Here is a 20,460-nt window from a genome sequence, read left to right on the forward strand (position 1 = left end):
GGATGGGTGAGCTGTTGAGGTACTGGGTGTGGTTGTGGTTGTGGCACATGTGGATGTGGTAGTGTATGTAGGTGTGGTGGTGGGTGAGGTGGCTTTGGGTGGGCTGGTGGTGGTGTATGTGGGTGTGGCGGTCGGTATGGTATCAGTGGATGTGCTGGTGGTGGTACATGTGGTGGTTGTGGGTGTGGTGGTAGAGGCGTTAAGTGTTAGTGTGGTGAGTATCTTATGTTGTTTGGGTGTGTGACTGTGTTTTTTGATATGTTTGTGTTTATGTGTGGGTGTTCTGCTTTTGTGTGTTGTAATGGCTGCATGCAAAGGAGTGAGTGTGATTGGGACAGGGCTGAAAATAGGGAATTGATAGGGAAGGGGCTTGAGTTGGGGCACAAGGCTGGACTAGTTGGGAAACTGGGGTCGGTGAGGAGATTAGGCCTGTAAATGCTCTCTTCAGGACAGACATAGCACTATGAATGTCCTCCAGGTAAGCTACCATTTGTTTCCTTTAGCAACTAAGCCTCTGGATGACATTCAATATAGTGCAGTTTGGCCTATTGCGATGTTCTGTAGGAACTCAAAGTCTCCTCACTCAGTGCAGCCGGGTGACAGGTGATGAGGTGCCTGCAGTGAAGGAGATACCCCCCTTGTACGGGGTGAATTTGGCCAACTGCGGGGGAGCAGGAGGGACGGTGGACATGGTTATTTTGATGCAGCTGCTAGAGTTCCTGCTGGGTCTGCGATCACTAGGGAGCACTCACTTGTGGAGGCCTATGAAGATTATGATATTGATATGGCAGCCTCCGTTGCACTCCCCTCACTCTCTGTGCCACTGGGTCCCTCGGTGTCTGTGGTCTCAGCACCCAAACCACAGTGGTCAGCTGCTTCCCCACCTATGTGGCCAATGTCTCTTCTGCCTGCTCCTGACGATGCTTAAATCCTATATCATGTATGATCTTGTCTCTTATCTATTTTTATTTCTCTCCAAGAACTAGTTAACACCTCTAAATGGTGGTACTTTGTTGTTTAGATTAGTGAACTTATGTCACCTAAAAAGATATAAAGCAAAAATAAATTTGTACAGTGTGCTTACAAGGCCCAAAAATCTGCATTGTTTTCATTCACAAAAAGTAAAATATGAATCAAAGCCTGTCAACAAATATTGCAATGTTTTACCAATATTTGTATAAACTGAAAACCTGTTTTCTTTATTTGGGCATTTCACAATGGTAATACTTACTTCAAATAACTAAAGTATAATTCAACTGTAAAAATATAATATGGATTCTGTCCTGAAGTAGATTATAAATGTATCACGCACTCTGCAGATACCTGTGCTGTTGAAGAAATTAAGAAAAATATTTTTGGGTGGATTGGCAAATGACTTCTACAGCATAAGTAAATACATAGGCCTTGATACATTTATAATCCACTTCAGTACATTCAAAAACCTGGATCAAAATTAAACTTGGGGCAGGCACCCACCTTGCGAATGCCATCAGGACAACAAAAGGGCTAAAGCAGGGGTTCGTATTAGCACCACTACTATTTAATCTTTTTGTAGCCGACCTACCTGGGGTCCTCGATAAATGTCCTAACCACGCACCCAAATTGGGGAAAATCGTCCTTTCCAACCTTCTATTCGCGGACGACCTGGTGCTGATAAGTCGGACACCAAGGGGCCTCCAGCACCTCTTGAACGCAACTCACATTTTTTCAGTAAAAAACTCCCTCCAAATTAACTTCAGCAAATCAAAGGTCATGGCCGTGAATTACAGGAAAAAAGGAATCTCTGTTGGCATCTGAAAGGAGAACAGCTTGATCGGGTGACCTCTTATAAATACCTGGGAGTTATTCTGGACTCTAAAACACGTCTAGGGTACAACTTGACTCCTTATGAGGCAAGGTGACAATGATCTACCTGGCATTAAAAGCATTAAAGGCCAAACTACCTGATCTCACCTTTAAACCACTCCTTGAAATCTTGCGTGCAAAACTACAGCCCACTCTCACTTACAGCAGTGAATCGCTCCATGGGAAGGATGCCGTATTACTGGACACAGTCATAGCCAACACATTCAGGGCTACTTTCAATCTCCCAAAATACGTCTCTCCGGCCCAAATTCGACTAGAGTTCAGCATCCTCAAACAAACCCTAGAAAGGCGGAGAGTGTGCATTGCCAGCTCGCACAAGATCTGCATAGCAGAGACGGGCTCCCTAAGTTCCAACGTATGGGAAGAGCTACTTCGGCAACGCAAATCCTCCCCCAGAGACTACCTATTTGAATCACTCCAAGTCCTTGGCCTGACCGACATCTGAGAAACATCAATAGACCTTTTGTCGCTAAAAAAAATCGCCAAAAAATCGGCGCGCATTTTCTCAGTGATCGAAGACAAGCAGGATCTAGCAAACAGGGCCCACGGCTGGATAACGTTGGGTGACTATGGGAAAATACAACCGCAAGCATACCTCAACATCGGTATGAAAAGGGAACTCAAAGAAAAGCTGCTAAAACTACGCCTAAGCGTGATTCTCATACTCCCCCACCTCCCACCCTGGGAAAGAAATAACTCTTTACAGTAGTGTTGCCTGTGTAAAACCGCCAAGGAGGACATCGTCCATGTGATCTGCATCTGTCCTAGACTAAAAGATCTGAGTCATAACTTTTTACAACCATTTTTTAAACTACATGCCGTTCGGCCCTGCAGGCAGGCAGTCAAATTGTGTTTTAACATCAATAACACTAAATTGAACTGCCAGGTCGTGAGGTTCTTTGATTCGACAAAGAAAAGACTAAACGGTGCTAGACGAACATTACACGGCTCTGAGGACAAGCATGAACTGATCTCAATTAACTCATTCAACTCCAAAATATATCTAGTTATTTGAAGTTTGCTTTACCATTGTGAAATTATCTTACAAAATATGCTGGCTTTCACTGTAGGCAAAAATTGGATCAACATCACAGTAAGTAGTACATACACTGATTCATATATATTTCTTATTCAAATTTGTCTAATGATTCATACGTTGGCCCTGATTTTGAGTTTTCCAGATGGGATACTCTTACATATATGTGATGGAACATTCCATCTGCAAAAGTCCCTTTAAGTATTCAGTTTTGATTTATCAACTGGACATAAGAAAGGACATTGAAATATGGTTTTGTGTATGTGTTACTCTGTCACCAATGTGTACACATTACTGACTGTGTTGTTCGAAAAATTGTACACCTGTCACAAATATTTCCCCAAAATAAACTAGCTTACATGCACACTTGTGAATAGTAAGACATCATGCACATCTGTCATTTTTAACATGAATTAAATATTATTTTGTAATAAAAACACATTTGGGATATTTGTTGCATATAAAATGTAGTACAAAAGGGGGTGGTGATGGACAGAGCATCTGAATCAATCAAACACTCACACCCAGTCAAAAGATCTGGGTTTAATCCATCACCATTCTTTAGCCCACTCTGCCACCCCAGTTCAGACATGGCTATATGCAAATCAGTCTGACCCTGTGCCTCATGGGAACAGTCCAGCCCGAACTGCCAAGCCATGTCTTCCCTGGACCGGAAACAAGCTTCCTAAGACCGGTTCTGGCATTCCAGCCGTCTTCAGCCCGGCTTGCTTGAATCCAGTGGCAAAGTGAGCAAGGGACTCACGTCTGAGCATACCCTGCCACACTTCTGGCGGCCAAAAGCGGTACAAAAGGGGGTGGTGATAGACAGAGCATCTGAATCAATCAAACACTCACAACCAGTCAAAAGATCTGGGTTTAATCCATCACCGTTCTTATCTTTCTCCCTTTTATTTTCTACTTCGCATGGGGAGTTTTCATGAATTGTCCCACTCATAGTGTACTGGTGCCTGGTCTTACTCTTCTTCCGCGGTTAGTATCGATACTAACTGCGGAAGAAGAGTAAGACCAGGCACCAGCACACTACGAGTGGGACAATTCATGAAAACTCCCCAAGCGAAATAGAAAGGAAAAGGGAGAAAGATAAGCAAACCCTTGACCAAAAGGAACACCACACTGGATTATATTTAAATATCCCTATACTGGTGCCAGGATGTTTCCTAGATAACAAAAAGGAATATTCAAATCGTGGAAAAACCCTGAGAAATTAAAATAAAGTAACGGGCATAACAATTAAGATCCTATACTAGGATAAGCAGACTTCGAATAATAAGAGTCTGGAATCCGCTTCATGAATATTCAACGAGGCTGTATGGTTAAAAGACCAAAGAATTGTTTTTAAACTGTCCTGTAGAAGGTGGTGTGCACAGCAAAGATCCACCGAAACGCGTCGACTTGGTTTATTTGATTTTATTGAAAAACGCCGGTACTACAGCTAAACTCCAGAAAAAACTCCAACGAATCCAAAACGCCTCAGCCAGGCTCATATTAGACATCCCGCGTAAAGAACATATCTCTGGTCACCTGAAAAACCTCCACTGGCTTCCTGTCAATAAGAGGATCACTTTCCGGCTCCTAACCCACGCACACAAAGCACTCTACGAAATCGGACCAGAATGCCTCAACACACGACTATCCTTCTACACCCCCTCCCGCCAGCTACGGTCATCCAACCAAGCCCTTACCACTGTCCCCCGCATCAACAAAACCACCATGGGAGGTAGATCCTTCTCCTACCTGGCAGCTAAAACCTGGAACTCGCTTCCCACTCACCTTCGCCTTACCCAGAACCACCTAGCATTCAGAAAGCAACTTAAAACGTGGATATTTGACAAGTAATTCCCCACCCCTCCTCAAGCGCCTTGAGACCCTCTGGGTATGTGGCTTGGTAGTTCGGGCTGGACTGTTCCCATGAGGCACAGGGTCAAGGCTGATTTGCATATAGCCATTGTCTGACCTAAGGTGGTGTGGAGTGCAAAAAAACGATGGATTTAGGCCCATATCTTTGTACTGGGGTGAATGTAAGACATTGTTCTGCATTCTGTCCATCAACTGTGTTTTTTGCATATGAAATGTAGCCATTTTACTTGGCATTTTGGGTCACTTGCTCACTCTTGTTTTTGAATTAAACCAACTTATCTATGTGACATTTGGAACATCCACTGTATTATAAGTGCATTTTATGCTGTGTCACCTGCACTAGGCAAACTTTATATCATTCACAACAGTGAGGGTGCATCACACCTGTCACAATAAAAAATAGTGGTCTGCTTGGTACAACTGGCCCTTATAACATTAAACAAAATCATGATTTTTTGTTATTTAGGCAGGCATGTGTCTGCTGAAACCAGTCCTTTGGTAATGGACAGAAAGCAAGTGGTATCCTTTTCTACAAACTCATATACAAAACACATCATCATACACCTTGTGCAGAATTTACACCTTCAAGAACTCTTCTTCTCTGTTGGACATGTGTCAGCCTTAATGTGGCCACCAAATTGAGTACTAGCGGGATGTATGACTATTGGTGTTATAGTTGTGCAATTCCTATTGTGAAGCAGAATATCTGGCTCTATCATATGTCATAATTAAAAAATATTGCCTATTGATTCATATTGTTAAGATTACATCCCTTTCTTCCATGGGGGCAATGTGTGCAACTGGAAATGTAAACATGACACAGAATATTTGTGTGATGTATGGCTTGTTATGTTTAAGAAACATTTGGCCAATCAATTTCAAATATAATAAAATACTAGTTGTTGTTTTGGTTTTTGTATTTTGTTGTCATGGAAGAAATGTGTGAGAAACGTTACCCACTTTCAATTCATTCATAAATAAACAACCATTTGATTGGTTATATTTTTTAATGTATGATGGAAGGAAAAAATAAATACAGAAATGGAATACTACAACCGTCTTTAACTTAGTTAGTTTTGATTTTATTAAATAAAACCAAATAAATTAAAATAGGATGCTAACAAAAAATGGTGAAATGAAACCATTATTGAAGAGCCAAAATTGTTTAAAGTCCATTGTCTAAATTACAACTGGCACCAGAAAGGTAAATGTGCCTAGAATATTGTCCATAAAGTGAATGGCACTCACACATTGGAGGAAAGTAGGTGTGGCGTTTCGTGGTGGTGGTGGTCTTGCCATCCTCTCCTAGTAGTCCAGATGAATGTGTGCTCCTATGGGGATCTGGTGGATCCACATTTGCAGGAACTGAGATGGCTGCAAGTGTTGCCCCTTGTGGCAGGGCCTCCCTTCAGTGGCTGAGGCAGATGTATTTGGACTACAGAAATTAGAAGATGGTGCTGGAAAAGCCCTGCACATATGGGTATAAATGTCCTGCAGCCCCACGGTCAGGAAGCCCAAATTGGAGTTCAGATTCTCCAACTGTACATTATGCTTCCTCTACAACTGTTTCATGTCTTGGGGCTCAATGAGTACCTGGCCCATCATGTCTTGGAACTGGTGGAGGGAGCCCAACACTTGGTTGAGGGTGCCCTGGATGACAGTCAACCCAGTGCCCTCACAATGCAGGCCCACAGTTTACATCCCACAACCCCTACTCCCTTGTGGGATTAGGCACAGGTTAGTCCCCATGCATTTGACCCAGTGTGCCCCATCGCAATTGGTTCCTGGCTGAACTGGAGGTGGTGGTGTCTCCGCAGCAACCAGGTCTGGGGGCCACAGGATCTGTGTGGTGTTGGTTTGGACACAGTAAGTGGAGGTATCCGTGAGCTGTGGTGTTGTAACAGCTGGGTGGGAAGTGTAGGTGGGGTCAAGTGAGAATCACTGGAGCCATCTGCTCAGGCAGACCAGATGGACCAGGCCTCTCCTCTTCATCTGGACTCTCAGGAGTGGAGTTACCCCTGGATAATTGATCCTGGGCTTGAGTAGAGATTTCCTCTGTGCCAGATGGTTGGCCACGTGCTCTGGCTCTAGCACCTATTATGAAAGTAAACAAATGGATACAATGTAAAAGTGTGGATTACACATACAATGAATTTTAAGAAAATTATTGTAGGAACCTAAAAGGAAATCACTATCATGATTATACCATTCAGTGGTATTGTAATTAGTTACACAAACAGTTTATATTTCTTACAAAACAACTTCACATTAACAGGTAAGAAGATGTCCTGAAATGTAAAAAAAAATATATATATAAAAAATGTAGGAGCTAAACATAATTTGTACCTAACATTTAACACAACACAGTAGAGAAGAGAAAGGTGAAATCTAAAACCTAGGAGGATAAAAAACAGACATTCACACAACTTGAAAGAAGGATGTTTAGCACTAGACATCATAATAACAGCGCAGAGTAAATTTTTCATACATACCTCGTATATTCAGCATACACATATATACGTACATTAAAGATTTTGCTCAACAAACTTTGATTTGTGCAACTAATTAAATCAATTCAGTTACATGATACGAAAAGGACAACATACAAAACTTCATACATACAATTTACAAAGGAGATCATTAAATAGAGATTGATCTATAAATTATACTTTACCATATGTGAACAAAGTTTGAAAAGGTAGAATGAGTAAAATTAGATTGCAATATGATTTTCACAAAACAGAAACAGATCATGGCTGTTTTATTTATTTCAATGATACATTCACAACGCTTGCAATATTGTAACTTGAACATACCTAATGTGGCATAACCTTCAGTGCAGCGCTGCAGCATCAATAAAAACAACAACAGTAACAGCAGCCTCTTACCTTCTACCCCTGGTCTTGCGGGCTGCCGCCTCCACCCTCACACACCAATGTGTAGAAATGGTGATAAAGAGGACAGTAACTGAACTATTAGTCCACTACCCTATTGGCCCTCTCATCTGTTTTTGGCTGATTCTTTGCTTACTGTTTGGCTTGGTCTCTGGGGCTGCAAGCTATAGTCTGGCTTCCTATCTGATTCTAGCAGCCAATGCTCCACATGCCAGCATGTGACTGCAGAATCCCCACCCCCGTGCAGGGTTATCTCGTGCAAATCTGCAGTACAAATAGAACAGACATTTACTATTTGAACCACATATATGTTATTTGGTATTTGGTGTACAAACACTTACAAGCACCATAACATCATGTGAAATGTAATACGATTGAAACCTGTTATACTACATGCAATACATTTAAACAAACCAGCCAAACAAAATGTTACTGATATATTTAGGTTTGTATATTCCAAGAACATTTGAAAACACTTTAGCAACAGCTAACGTCAAAGCAAACAGGACATTTAGGTTTAGTGACACCTTCAAAATTCTAACTTACCAGGTTCCACTTCACAAGAGATTCCTGTCAAGCCCTCAAGATATAGGATCTGCAAGATCCTATCCTCCCAGGGAAAGATATGTAAGGGGGGCCTGGGAGAACCACCATTAGTCCTCTGGGCCTCCGGGTGACGCTTGGAGACCAAGGAACGCACTCTCCCCCACAGGACATTCCACCTCTTCCTAATTTCCTCCTGTGTGCGCAGGTTGTTTGCTACACCATTCACTCTGTCAACTAACCTGGCCCTAAATGTGCCTTTTTAGTGCTATAGTTGTAATTTATACTTGGGCTGCAAATAATTGTCGCTCTACTCTAATCTCTAATGATTTATTTACCATGACTGACAATTCAACCACAGTAAAAAAGCGACTTTTCCTCCCTACCATTCTGAGATTATGAACTTAAATAAATTAAATAACCTACAATATGGTAAAGTACAAGCGGTAACTGAACAAGAAACAGAGAGCAAAAAAACTGTGAAAAAAAAACTAAATTCAGTTGTAAAGTGCTCTAGCTCAAAGTTCTGCTGTGCTGGAATGGCAAAGGCTCATGGTCTGAAATGAAGTGTGTTTTACAGTATGGTATGCAGGTGTTAAAAGTTAGGCAAATTACATCAGGTGTGTGATGCTATCATCCATCATACAGCCACAAGACTAGTCAAATGTTCACCGCCTCCCACGACAAAATCAATCCATCGGCAAACCGCCGCTAGAACACCTTCAGAACATCTGTGAAATATAAATAGGTTTGGCGCAACCCTACCACCCTGACAGCGACAATGTACTATTTTCCTACAGAAGAGTCCATTGCATCATCAGCAGTGAGCCACATACGTGACAATAAACACTCTGTCAACAAGGATGAAGAATCAGTCAGCATACATCTGAATAGGGTGTCGGGATTCCGTCAGCTTGATGGAGTACTTGGAAACTCTGCATCGAAGTAACAACGGTAGTCCCGCCAAGACCTACATCAGGCCCTAGGTCCCTCCTCCAGGCACGATTAATGTGTTCTTAGTAAAAACCATTGTAAAACCATGGTATTTACAATTTCTGGGTTGTGGGTCAAATCAATTAAATCAATGTTACTCTGAGAGCAAAGAAATATGAACCCACAGCAGGTTTAGACTTTGGGTCTATTTTTGAAAACAGTAACACTTTGATCTCTGCCAGAGAACATCTTTGATCTCAGTTGATCTCTTCAACTATGGATCATCAACTGACCACACTTGCCCAAAAAAAGCCTCTTACTCATATACCCAATAGAGGGTTATCGATCAGCCCTGTCAAGTATCACAAATCGGGTGTTAGACTAACTCATTTCAGTGTGGTGGTCCGCATTACCACACTGAAATGCAAAGTCATGTATATTGCTGCCTCCTCTGCTGTCAGCTGTCTGGCGCACTGGCGGCTAATATTCCATATAATGACTGATAAACCTGGATTGTCAGTGCACGCTGCGCGCTAGTCCTGGCAGGGTTGGGGGCTGGATAAGCTTTAGCAGTTACTGCTACATTGTAACAAACATTTCATGCAGGGCTCGAGTAGGGGTACCACACGGGTGGACGGCGTCCCCCCACTTATTTTACCGGGAGCTCGACACATTCACACTTTGGCCTCTCTGGGGCGAGATCGGAGCCCATTCAGAACGCTGCTCACACGCTGGCTTCTCTGATGCAATCGCATCTAAGGAGTGAGCGAGGGGAGGCAATGAGTCTGATGGTGCAAGCCTCCTTTCGTGACGTCAGCGTCCCCCCACTTCTTTTTTTAGGACTTTTGCCCTGATTCCATGAAACTTTTCACTCACTGACGTAATGCATGATCCTGCGACATCCACAAACCCGACTGCTCACCAGCGGCTGACTGAACCACGAACTTCCTGGCGGCAGCATGAGTGGTTCGCTGCCTAAAACACACAAGCCTGACTTCAGGAAGCTGAGTTGAGCTGTGAGGCCAGAGAGTCTTGCCTGAATCATGATAGGCAGCATTGCCGCGGGTGTGGTTAATCAGGTTTCAGTGGCCTGCCTCCATCCAGCTGGCTATCGTCGACCCTCTGAACTTTGCAAAAAAGTAAGTGGCCAGTCTAGCCTCTAATGTATCGTTCAAAGTTGGTGGCTGTAATAAATATGCTTGTACATGCAAAACACACAGGCACGCATTTTAGCCATGCACAGACATCACACAAACGCACTTGTTGAAATCAATGTGTTAAGTTTTGTGTAGCGCCGTCAGCCACGAGCGCGAGAGCGGAAATTAATATCTGCTATCACGGGCCTTCCCAACCATGTGGACCTTGCCCCTTCGAGCGTCTCCAGCAAGGGAGCGGATCGGAGCTATCACGTGGTCCGAACCAGTGTTTTATAGTGTGCCTACCGGGTGCGAGTCGCCCTCCCATAAAAGACATGAAACAAGTTGTTTTCGCTCACCGCATAGTCTTTTATTGAAACTTCAAGCAGTGTCATTAATCCTTTATTCATCTTGGATTATTAATCCTTTATTGATCTTGATTAAGGTAAATCTTTAAAATACTTTGCTTATCAATGCCACAGCATATAAATAAATCTCAAAGTTGTACATTGTCATTATATTTACAACCCACTCTCCAAGGGGCCTTTTGCTTAACCTTCAGGCTGTGCCAGCAGGCCACAACCAAGATAGCCTGCTCTCCTTAAGTTGACCGCCCTCCGGTCAACGGAGCCGCAGGTAAATAATGTGCCTCCATGAGACAACCATACTGGGGTATACCCCCTTCAATGTTATAAACATATACCAAGGCATCTTGGGTAGGGGAGGAGAGGTCAAGGACCACCTGCAGGTCAGTCCCCCCTCTCCCGCCAGCCCAGAGGCCCACAATGACTGCTTGCCCTTTCCAAGGGGCAGCCAGTCCATACCAAAAAGGAAGTCCACAGCCTTTTCTTGCCTGGGACCCCACCACAGGGCGAGTCGCTTACTGGCGCGCTCGCCCCCACCCCCCCGCCGACCGAACAGACTTCACTGCTGGGAGCCACCTCTGCACCAATCCCCTGTTCATGTATGACCGGGAATCAGCCTCCGCTCTTACCACTGCCAGTTAATTCACAACTGATGGCACGCTGGGCCCCCCAACGGTAACCCACCATCTATCATAATGCTTATGTGGAGGCCTGATCAAGACAAATGCACTGTAGTTAGCTGACTGGCACAAAGCCAAGAAACCCCATATCTGGCACCTTAGTGGCTTTCCTCACTTGCTGCTTTTCACCCTTTTTATCCAGCCGACCTGTGGCTGCCAAATCTATTGTAGGAGGTAGACAGTTAATAAAGTAACGTCCAGGCTGACTGCAATTACCTGTAGTGACATGCAATCCTTGTCAAACTACCTGGCATGTATTATCCTCAGAATAATTATACATTCAAGATTGCAGGCCTGTGAGGCGGCTCAAGATTCAATGTTCTTGGAGGCTACTTCACCCATTGTCCAATATAATGCCTGGCCAAACCAAGCCCGAGGAAAATTATGCATGGAATAAATAATGCGAAGATTTCACCGCTGCTGATGGAGCCTAATCTTAGCTAATGAAGTATTTGCAGTAATATGTGAACTTTTACCCTTAAATTAACTGCAGGCGGTTACTTAAAGACGTCTTCATATCTAAAATGAATTCAAACTTCATAACCCCACAATGGGAAAAGTGAACGCATTAAACATGAATCTTTACAGACTGGAACATAGATTTACAAGTAACATCTGCACACATTCACGGACTGCTCTGATGAAGTGGCAAATTAACACCCAATATTCATGATAATGACATAGCTATGCCAGGTTCCAACATATTCTGCTTTTTGTGCCAAATTCCACGGTTATGAGATAGATTTAGAATGAACATTTACGCGTCCAGAATATATACTAGGAGCAAACCAATATTGTCTTGCAATGTTGATCTTCATAGTGTAGGGATTGCATCAAAGAAGGGACAGCCCTGACATACCAAATACATCTGTATTTTAATTAAATGTAATTGGTTCTACGTTGATTATCGAATTTCACTTTTTTTTTTTTTTTAATAAGTGAGCCAGTGAGTGTGAAAGGGAGTCAACGATGAACCATTCACAGTCATGTGACATGGACACTTTGGGAAAGGCCCCTCTGATAGGCAGAAAAAATGCCCACTTTCTAAATGTTACGCTTTCAGAATTGTAAATTAAATTCCCACTTTACTATTAAAGGGCAGTTTACCATTACAGTTCAATACAATTATCAGTTATTAAGTAGACTAAGGTAACCTAGAGCTACTATTGGAAACGAGCCATGAAACAGTGATAAAAATGACTTTGAGCTTTTCACTGTCAGGACATATAAACATAATCACATATGTCCTATGTTTGAAATACCAAGGCCCCTGCCTTATTAGTGATTAGGGCCTGCCTTATGGGTGACTTAAAAAGGTGTTAAAGGAATATGTCTGCTGGCAAAAGGTCTATTTGCTAAGGAATATGTCTGCTGACAAAAGGTTAATTTGCTGGGATAAATAGCATGTTAAGACTGCACAACAGGTTGCAGTGCAGGCTTGAGGTATGTTTTACTATGCTACTTCAGGGAGTGGCACCATGAGAGCTGCAGCCCACTTGTAGCATTTAATTACAGGCCCTGGGTTTGTGTTGAACCACCTATGCGCCCAGGATCTAGAACACTATCCCTGTATCCATACGGATCACCCTAACTCAATCCCAATTTAGGTAAGGGTTGAAGCTCTTCTTTAAAGAACATCACATCACGTTGCCTTAACATTACACTTTGCTTACAGGACCAGATACCTCTCTAAACTCTAGTCTACTATATCTTTGCTGTTCACACTCAACCGTGTGCCTGCCTTTAGGATAGGTCTTTGCTCTGAAACTAACCGATACATACATACACGGAGGGCCGTTTAGTGTTGTTGGCACCCGATGCATTAATTGTTTTTCTTTGGCGCCCCCACACCCCATGTCCTCTTTTTCGGATTCTCTCATTACCCCGGGCAAAAGTGCCCCTCATCGCTCCATACATAAGTTATCACTAAACACAGTGCCACCCCTTAGATCAGTGGCCCCCTCCGCAGGTCAGCGCCCAGTGTGGCTGCCCGGTCTTTATTATACTTAGCCATGACATGGGATCAACTTCTCTGTCAGCAAGTGTAATGGTACTTCTTGTAAGACAGGATCACACATTCTATATTAAGGAGCTAATTTGAAATCACTGATGTCTGCTGGAATTCCTTTACCTTAATAAAGTGTCTCCAGAACAAAATGTATTGCAACATCAGTCAAATTAACACAGAATTTAACAAAAATCTAAAATTTTTAGTTTAAAGAAAGAGACTTCAAACTCTACTCTTTGACTCCAGCCTTGACGTCATTTAGGTTCCCTCTAGTTAATCTCTTGAAGGTGTTCTTTCTGCTTGCACCAGGACACCTCTTCGGAGATTGCTGTGTGCTCTATAAATGTAATGTATTATACTGTATTTTGTAGCACATTAAAAAAATGTTCTCTCTTTTTATCAGTGTACCTTCTCCAAGTGTGAACCATTATGGATAGGCACCATATTCTAACTTATTTTCATCTCCCTTGTCTCAATGCACCAGGAAACCAAGAGCCTTTTTCTTGGAGAAATCCTAGTCACTTGAGCTGTTATTGGTAATTGGTGAATCAGTACCATTGTTGCAGCACCTTAAAGAACGTGCTATTCCGCTTGATCACTCTTAGGCAGTTTGTATCAACTTTAATGCTTTGGAGCATTACATCCCTTGACCTGGCCGCTAAGTGGAAGCAGACTTAGAGAGGAAAATACTGCCTAATCTCTGCAAGCTGAAAATGTTTTGCAATTGAAATTTTAAATTTAACTCTACTGTTGGATAATATCTATACTTGTACAATCAGTAATTGTTGTTGGAATATATTAAAGAAATATGTTCTGGTGTGTGTAAACCTATTTCCAACCTTGATAATTTTTGCAGTTAGTGGAATGTACATAATTGTGGTATTTTCTCTCTTTTTATTAGAACCTTAACAATGTAAATGAAATACTTAAGAAAATATTGCTAATTTTTCCACATTTCTGCCTTGGAAGAGGACTTATTGATATGGCAAGGAATCAAGCCATAGCCACAGCATATTCCAGATTTGGTAAGTTCTGTATTTTTAAAAAATGGTGCACTTTATTAACGTTTTTCATACAGTTTGCATGTAGGGTATAAAAAACTAACATAGAACAAATCAGAAGAGAACCTTAGTGGAAAACATGGACCTCATTTTGAGTCTGGTAGTAATGAAAAATCCTATGATTTCTGAAAAATCTCTCTGCTGTGTAAGTATTTAGTTTAGGGGATTTGCACAGTGGACTGTCCTCTAAATTTACCAATTTCCTAGCAAATCGGGCTATTTTCTATTACCACACAAGTCTGTAATCAGACTCAAAGAGCACCAAAGTAACTTTCATGGCTCCTATTGAACTCTCAGGTGATTGTGTCTCATCTCTTCTAAACTAACCTTATACAAAGTGTGCATAAATGTAATCGTTGGTAGTGCAAAATTTGCATTAAAAATATATGGATACATAGAAAAAAATAACAACTAGTTGAAAATCATCTTGTGACTGCTTCACAAACCTCCTGATAGCCTATGCTCCTTAACGTTTTTATCTCCACAAGATTACATTTTGTAACGCAAATGTCACCTTTGCCAGCTTCTTACCCTGCCTGGCACCAAGGTCTTCCCCCACCTATCCTTGAACTAAGTGTGGTAAATAAAGATTTACCGTATACTGAATTTCTATGCGGTATAAGTTCAATAAAATAGCTCGATCAAAATGAGAGGCAGAGTCCGTGGAGTCTGAGTTTATAAGGGTTTTATTCCATGTAATGGAATGGTTCGAACCATGGTATCATGTTCCATCACCACGAAGGTTCAGGAAGGGATAGACAATGCTTTATTAACAGTGCACATTATATATAGTAAATGTATACAATGGTGAAGGATACAGAAGGCGTAACAGCTGAAAGAAACGAGATAAGAACACATGTGCGTAACAGAAGGCGTGCACGAGGGCGTACATGGAGGTGTGTGTTAGAGACGTCACATGAAAGTGTCACAAGTGGGTGGATTCATAGAGGAATCCTGCAGTGTCAGCAGAAATATATGGCTGGATGCGCGCGCAGGCAACATGACGTGTGATTGACGTGGAACTGGAGGGTGAAGGGGACTTGACATTTAGCACTAGATGGGGAGACAGAAGTCTGGCGTGTCAGAACAACCTAAACCCAAATCATATCTGATATCTTGTGTTGAAGAACTGTTTTATCTAGAAGGAAAGGTCTTTCGGGCAGAGGCTATTCTATACTGACTGCTAGTGCGTGCATATGTGTCTACGTGTCTACGTGTAATGCGAGGGGCCATGGGCCTACCATGGTAACAGGAGCAATGAATTTCGTGCACGGAGACAGAAAGGCCGGGCCCTTTGCTCTGCAGCTGGGGAGATGTTTACCTAAATCACTAGACAGGAATGTATTTTCGAGGAGCGGAGCAGATAACTTGAAGGCTAAATAGTCTTGGCAGGCCGAGCCGGGTACCGCTCGCCGCGCAGGGAGTAAGGTAAAGGTCATGGATGCAGATCCAGGCTGCAGCTTTCTGAGGCAGAAGGCAGAAAGGGCTCGATGGCAGAAATCAGGGCCTAACTCAACAGAGTCAGGAAAACGTGAAAGTGCACCATGTAAAGACGGTGGCACGGCATACTTAGGAACAGAATTATCGACCCATTCATGGTGGATCTGAAAGAAGACATGTTAACGTTGGACGCAAATGTATTTGCGTCTTTATATCTGGTCATGGAGGGAAATTACATGTACTTGAAGCACGTACATGGAGCCGTTGGGGTCTACGTTAGGGGACACAATCGACCATAAAAATTCCAATTACCTCATTCCCTCCTTGTCCCCTACGGACCCTTCATGATATATCAATCTTCATTAGTCCATCTATTTGTTCATATAACATCATTTGCTCTTCCTTTTTCAGGCGGGATTTAGAACGTGGACTTGGATGGGGAATACATGATGTGGCGCACAGGCTGCAAATCGCCGGCCCACACTGTAAACATAGGCAACAACTGAATACTATGAGAAGGGCTATTCCGAGGAAGGATAGGATCTTCCATCCCCAGGCTGATAACACGCTCCAGAGCCAACCGGACCAAGTCCAGGTGCCTGGATTCTGGTGTATCTGACTTGCAATCTTGTGGAGACGGGTTATGGCTCTATATACTGATGGTGCATTTTCTAGAATGAAAACACAGCAACTCGATCCGATGACTCTACAAGCTCCGCCCCTATCGGCCAGGATGACGTCAAGAACGAGACGATTCTGAAGAACAACAAGTCTCATAGCAGACTGTTCCTCTGTTAGGTTGCCTAGGGCGGAAGTAGTTTCATTCACTACTGCTTCAAGGGTTCTGGTTAATTTACGTATCAGTTTACTATTCGAGACAGTACCTAAATAGGGAAAAAAACCTTTATTAAAGTCTGTGTATTGCTCCCATGCTGTTTCAGTATAGTCGACAATCGGGAGATCTCTCTTGGGTCTATTGTGTACTAGATGGGAGTCCCTATGATAATCAGGTGGGGCTAGGAAAACAGGTGGCAGAAGGAATGCAATGTAACAAGTACCATCCCAATCTAGAGGTAAGCGTATATAAGCTGTCTGACCACAAATGAAATAGGAATGACGGGACGCTTTGAATGTAGACTTGCCTTTATCACTGAATTCAATCACAGTAGTACATACACTATGACCTAGGTGTACTGAACCATTCTTTCTGACACATAATTCACCTTTGACTGGTAGTACTGACATAGCGGGTAAGTCTGGTCTTGTATCGGACTGAACATTCAGAATCATGAGGTTAAGTGTAAAATTACCCAATCCATACACTTCGTTTTCTAGATCGGTCCCTGTCCTTTGTGGAAGACCCTCCTTGTCAGGGAAACATGCTTTATGCATAACTGTGTTCAGATTCCCCCATACCCAATTGCCCTGGTAAACTATGGAATCAGAATTTAAAGAATTCATTAAACTAAACCATGCACCACAGGAACCGTTGTGTGTAAACAGGTACGGAAAGAGGGGCAGAACTCCCTTGTATTTCTGATAGGGAGGGAGTCGGCCACATATCCAACAATTTGTAGCGTTGCTGGTCTGATGAGAATGATGTAACATTTTGATGAAAGTATTGTTGCGCAGCGCAAGTCGGTATGATAACTCGTGAGGGGGCAATTCACTGAAAGTATGCTCGACAGTGTCATTCGAAGAAGAATGTGCACGTACGGAAATAGGAAAGTACATGTGTAATAATAAACTTGTAGCAATAATCGTAAGACTCAGAAAAAACATAATCAATAATGTAACAATACAATGGCTACGGAGAGATTTACAATATTTCTCTTTCTTGATCTGTTTCTGTCTATCTCTCTCTCTATTGGGGTCTAACTGGCACATGTCAGGAACCTGTCTAACCGCTTCACCTAGGGGAGGACTTAAACAATTAAACTGTCTGACTTGCTAGACCTCAATTTCATTCGGAACTCCTGCTGAGGAGTATTTTCTACCAGGGGGAGTTTAGTATCAGTCTCTGGAACGGGGCAGGGCTGGGAGTCTGTTTTTGGCGGAAGTCCATGGTATTTCTTAATGTGACTCGAGTAGAGCCAGCCTTTGCGGCCCTCCACCTTAACGGCAGTCCTTGTTGTTAGTAGAACAAGCTTCGGCTCCTGCCAGCGGGGCTCCAGCGGACTCCTCCTATCGAAATTCCGGATAAACACTAGGTCTCAAGGGACGATCTCGTGTGGCTTCACCTCGGTGTTGTCGGGAAAGGCTGCGGCTACCTGTGAACGACATGATTGTAGTGCAGACATCAAGGAGGCAAGGTAATCTGTCAGCATATTATAGTCAACATCTGTGATCTTACGAGGCAGAGGCGTCCCCCACATATTCGGCGGCCTACCAAAGACCACCTGGTACGGGGATAGCCAAGTTCTTGAATGGGCTACCATTCTCATGTAGAAAAGTGCAACTGGTAATGCTACTATCCAATCTACGCCTTTCTCTTTACATACTTTGGCGAGACGTGTTTTTAGGGTCTGATTGTGTCTCTCTACGAGACCTGCTGCCTCGGGATGTCGGACACAGTGGAACTTCCACTGATATCCTAGCAGGAGTGATACCTGCTTCATAAGCTCGGACGAGAATGGCTGACCATTATCTGAGTACACGATACGGGGCAAACCATACCGTGGGAAGAATTCACGTACCAGCTGCTTGGCAGTGGTCGGAGCAGTGTAATCTGGGACTGGATATGCTTCTGTCCATCGGGAGAGTGCACATACAACTACGAGGACATACTTGAATCCTCGACAACGTTCCATCTGGATATAATCCATCTGGAGGACTTCAATAGGGTGATCGGGAGGATGAAATCCACCTTGCTCTACGGGAATGGCTTTTCCTGGGTTGAACTGACAACAGATCATGCAAGTACGTACTTTCTGTTTTGCTGCTGCTCGTAAATGCTTATTGAACCAAAGGTTTTGAATACTGTCTAACATGGCTTTTTCTCCTAAATGTGCAGGACTATATGCTGTGTTAATGATAACTTGAACCATAGAGTCGGGGAGAAACCATGTGGCTTTTCCCTTCGTCATCCATCCCTGTTCTGTCTGTATCCCTCCTAGTTCAGTCCATTTCTTGATTTCGTCCGGTGTAGCATGTGTCTGTATGTCAATTACATCTAGGGCGGGATCCCTAACTGTCATGCAATGTGTCGGTGTCGGGACTACTGTCTTTGTCATATCAATTGTGTGAGTATGAGTCTGAGCTGTATGCTTGGCTGTTCGATCTGCCAGGTCATTACCCTGGGAAATGGTGTCAGTAACTTTCGTATGTGCTTTGCACTTCATGATGGCTATGGCTGTAGGCAAATGTATTGCTTCAAACAGAGCTTGAATGAGGGGACCGTGCTGAATCCTGGCTCCGTGAGAGGTCAAGAAACCTCTTTCTTGCCAGAGTACACCGAAGTCGTGTACGACTCCGAATGCATAACGTGAATCCGTGTATGTGTTAACTCTCTTGTTCTTTGCTTGTATACAGGCTTGAGTCAGAGCAATGAGCTCTGCTGCTTGGGCTGACAGTGTGTCAATGCGATGTGTTTCTATGACTTCAGTTTCCGTCGTGACTGCATATGCGGCTACTAACTCTCCTGTACTTGTTCTCATACATGAACCATCCACATAAAGTGTCAGGTCTGAATCTGGTAATACGGTGTCTGTTAAGTCTTGTCTGGGTTTCGTCGTAATGGTAATGACTTCAACACAATCATGTGCCAAAGGGTCTGTCTCACTTAATGGTAAAAGTGTAGCAGGATTCAATGTATTGCAGCGCCTGATATCTATGTGCGGCTGAAACAATGTCAATTCATACCCTGTCAGTCGTGCTATAGTCAAATGCTGAGTTTGTGTTCTGTTCAAAAGGACTTCCACGGAATGTGGAACTTGTACTGTCAATTGATGTCCTAACACTATGGAATCACTTTGTCTGATCGCTAGAGCTGTTGCTGCTACAGATTTCAAGCACGCAGGCAGAGCCTGGGCTACTGGATTTAATGTACTAGAAAAATAAGCACACGGTTTGTGTGAACCTGCTTGATCCTGGGTGAGTACTGACAATGCAGTACCTTCGCGTTCGGTGACAAAAAGTGTAAAAGGCTTGCTGTAACATGGTGTTGCTAAAACTGGTGCTTGACATAAGGCTTTCTTTAATTCGTCAAAAGCTTGTGTATGTTCCTGAGTCCAAGGGAGGAAAGTCGAAGACGCTGCCTCCTGAGTTGTCAACTGTATGAGTGGCTTAGCTAGGAATGCATATTGTGGAATCCATTGTCTGCAATAGTGAGTCCAATGAAGGCTTGTACTTCTTTCTGTGTCTTAGGTTGCGGAAGATGTGCAATTAACTGAATTCGGTCAGGTGTCAGCTGCCTACCCCACTTGGACAGCAAGTGCCCAAGGTACACCACTTGCTGGGCACAGAATTGCAGCTTCGAAGGAGACACCTTGTGTCCCTTGTCCGCCAGGAAATGCAAAACTGTCAGTGACGCTTGTTCACATTCTGGTTCACTTCGGGCGGTGATCAATAGATCATCGAGGTACTGGAGTAGGGCAGTGTTGTCAGGCATGTGGATACTGT

The 20,460-nt window shown here is 43.2% G+C and overlaps 1 protein-coding gene across 2 annotated transcripts in view; it reads left to right on the top strand.

Moving 5' to 3' along the window:
- The window catches only part of LOC147727632 (phospholipid-transporting ATPase ABCA1-like), a 2,839,360-nt gene that overhangs the window by 2,217,008 nt on the left and 601,892 nt on the right, over window positions 1–20,460 (top strand). For both annotated transcript variants that reach the window (XM_086961649.1, XM_086961650.1), the window contains exon 40: window positions 14,241–14,364. In XM_086961649.1, the coding sequence (XP_086817775.1) occupies window positions 14,241–14,364 (124 nt within the window). The remainder of the gene's footprint in view (window positions 1–14,240; window positions 14,365–20,460) is intronic.

The sequence above is a fragment of the Lissotriton vulgaris genome, chromosome 3_1, assembly GCF_964263255.1.
Source record: "Lissotriton vulgaris chromosome 3_1, aLisVul1.2, whole genome shotgun sequence".
NCBI classification, from domain to species: domain Eukaryota; kingdom Metazoa; phylum Chordata; class Amphibia; order Caudata; family Salamandridae; genus Lissotriton; species Lissotriton vulgaris.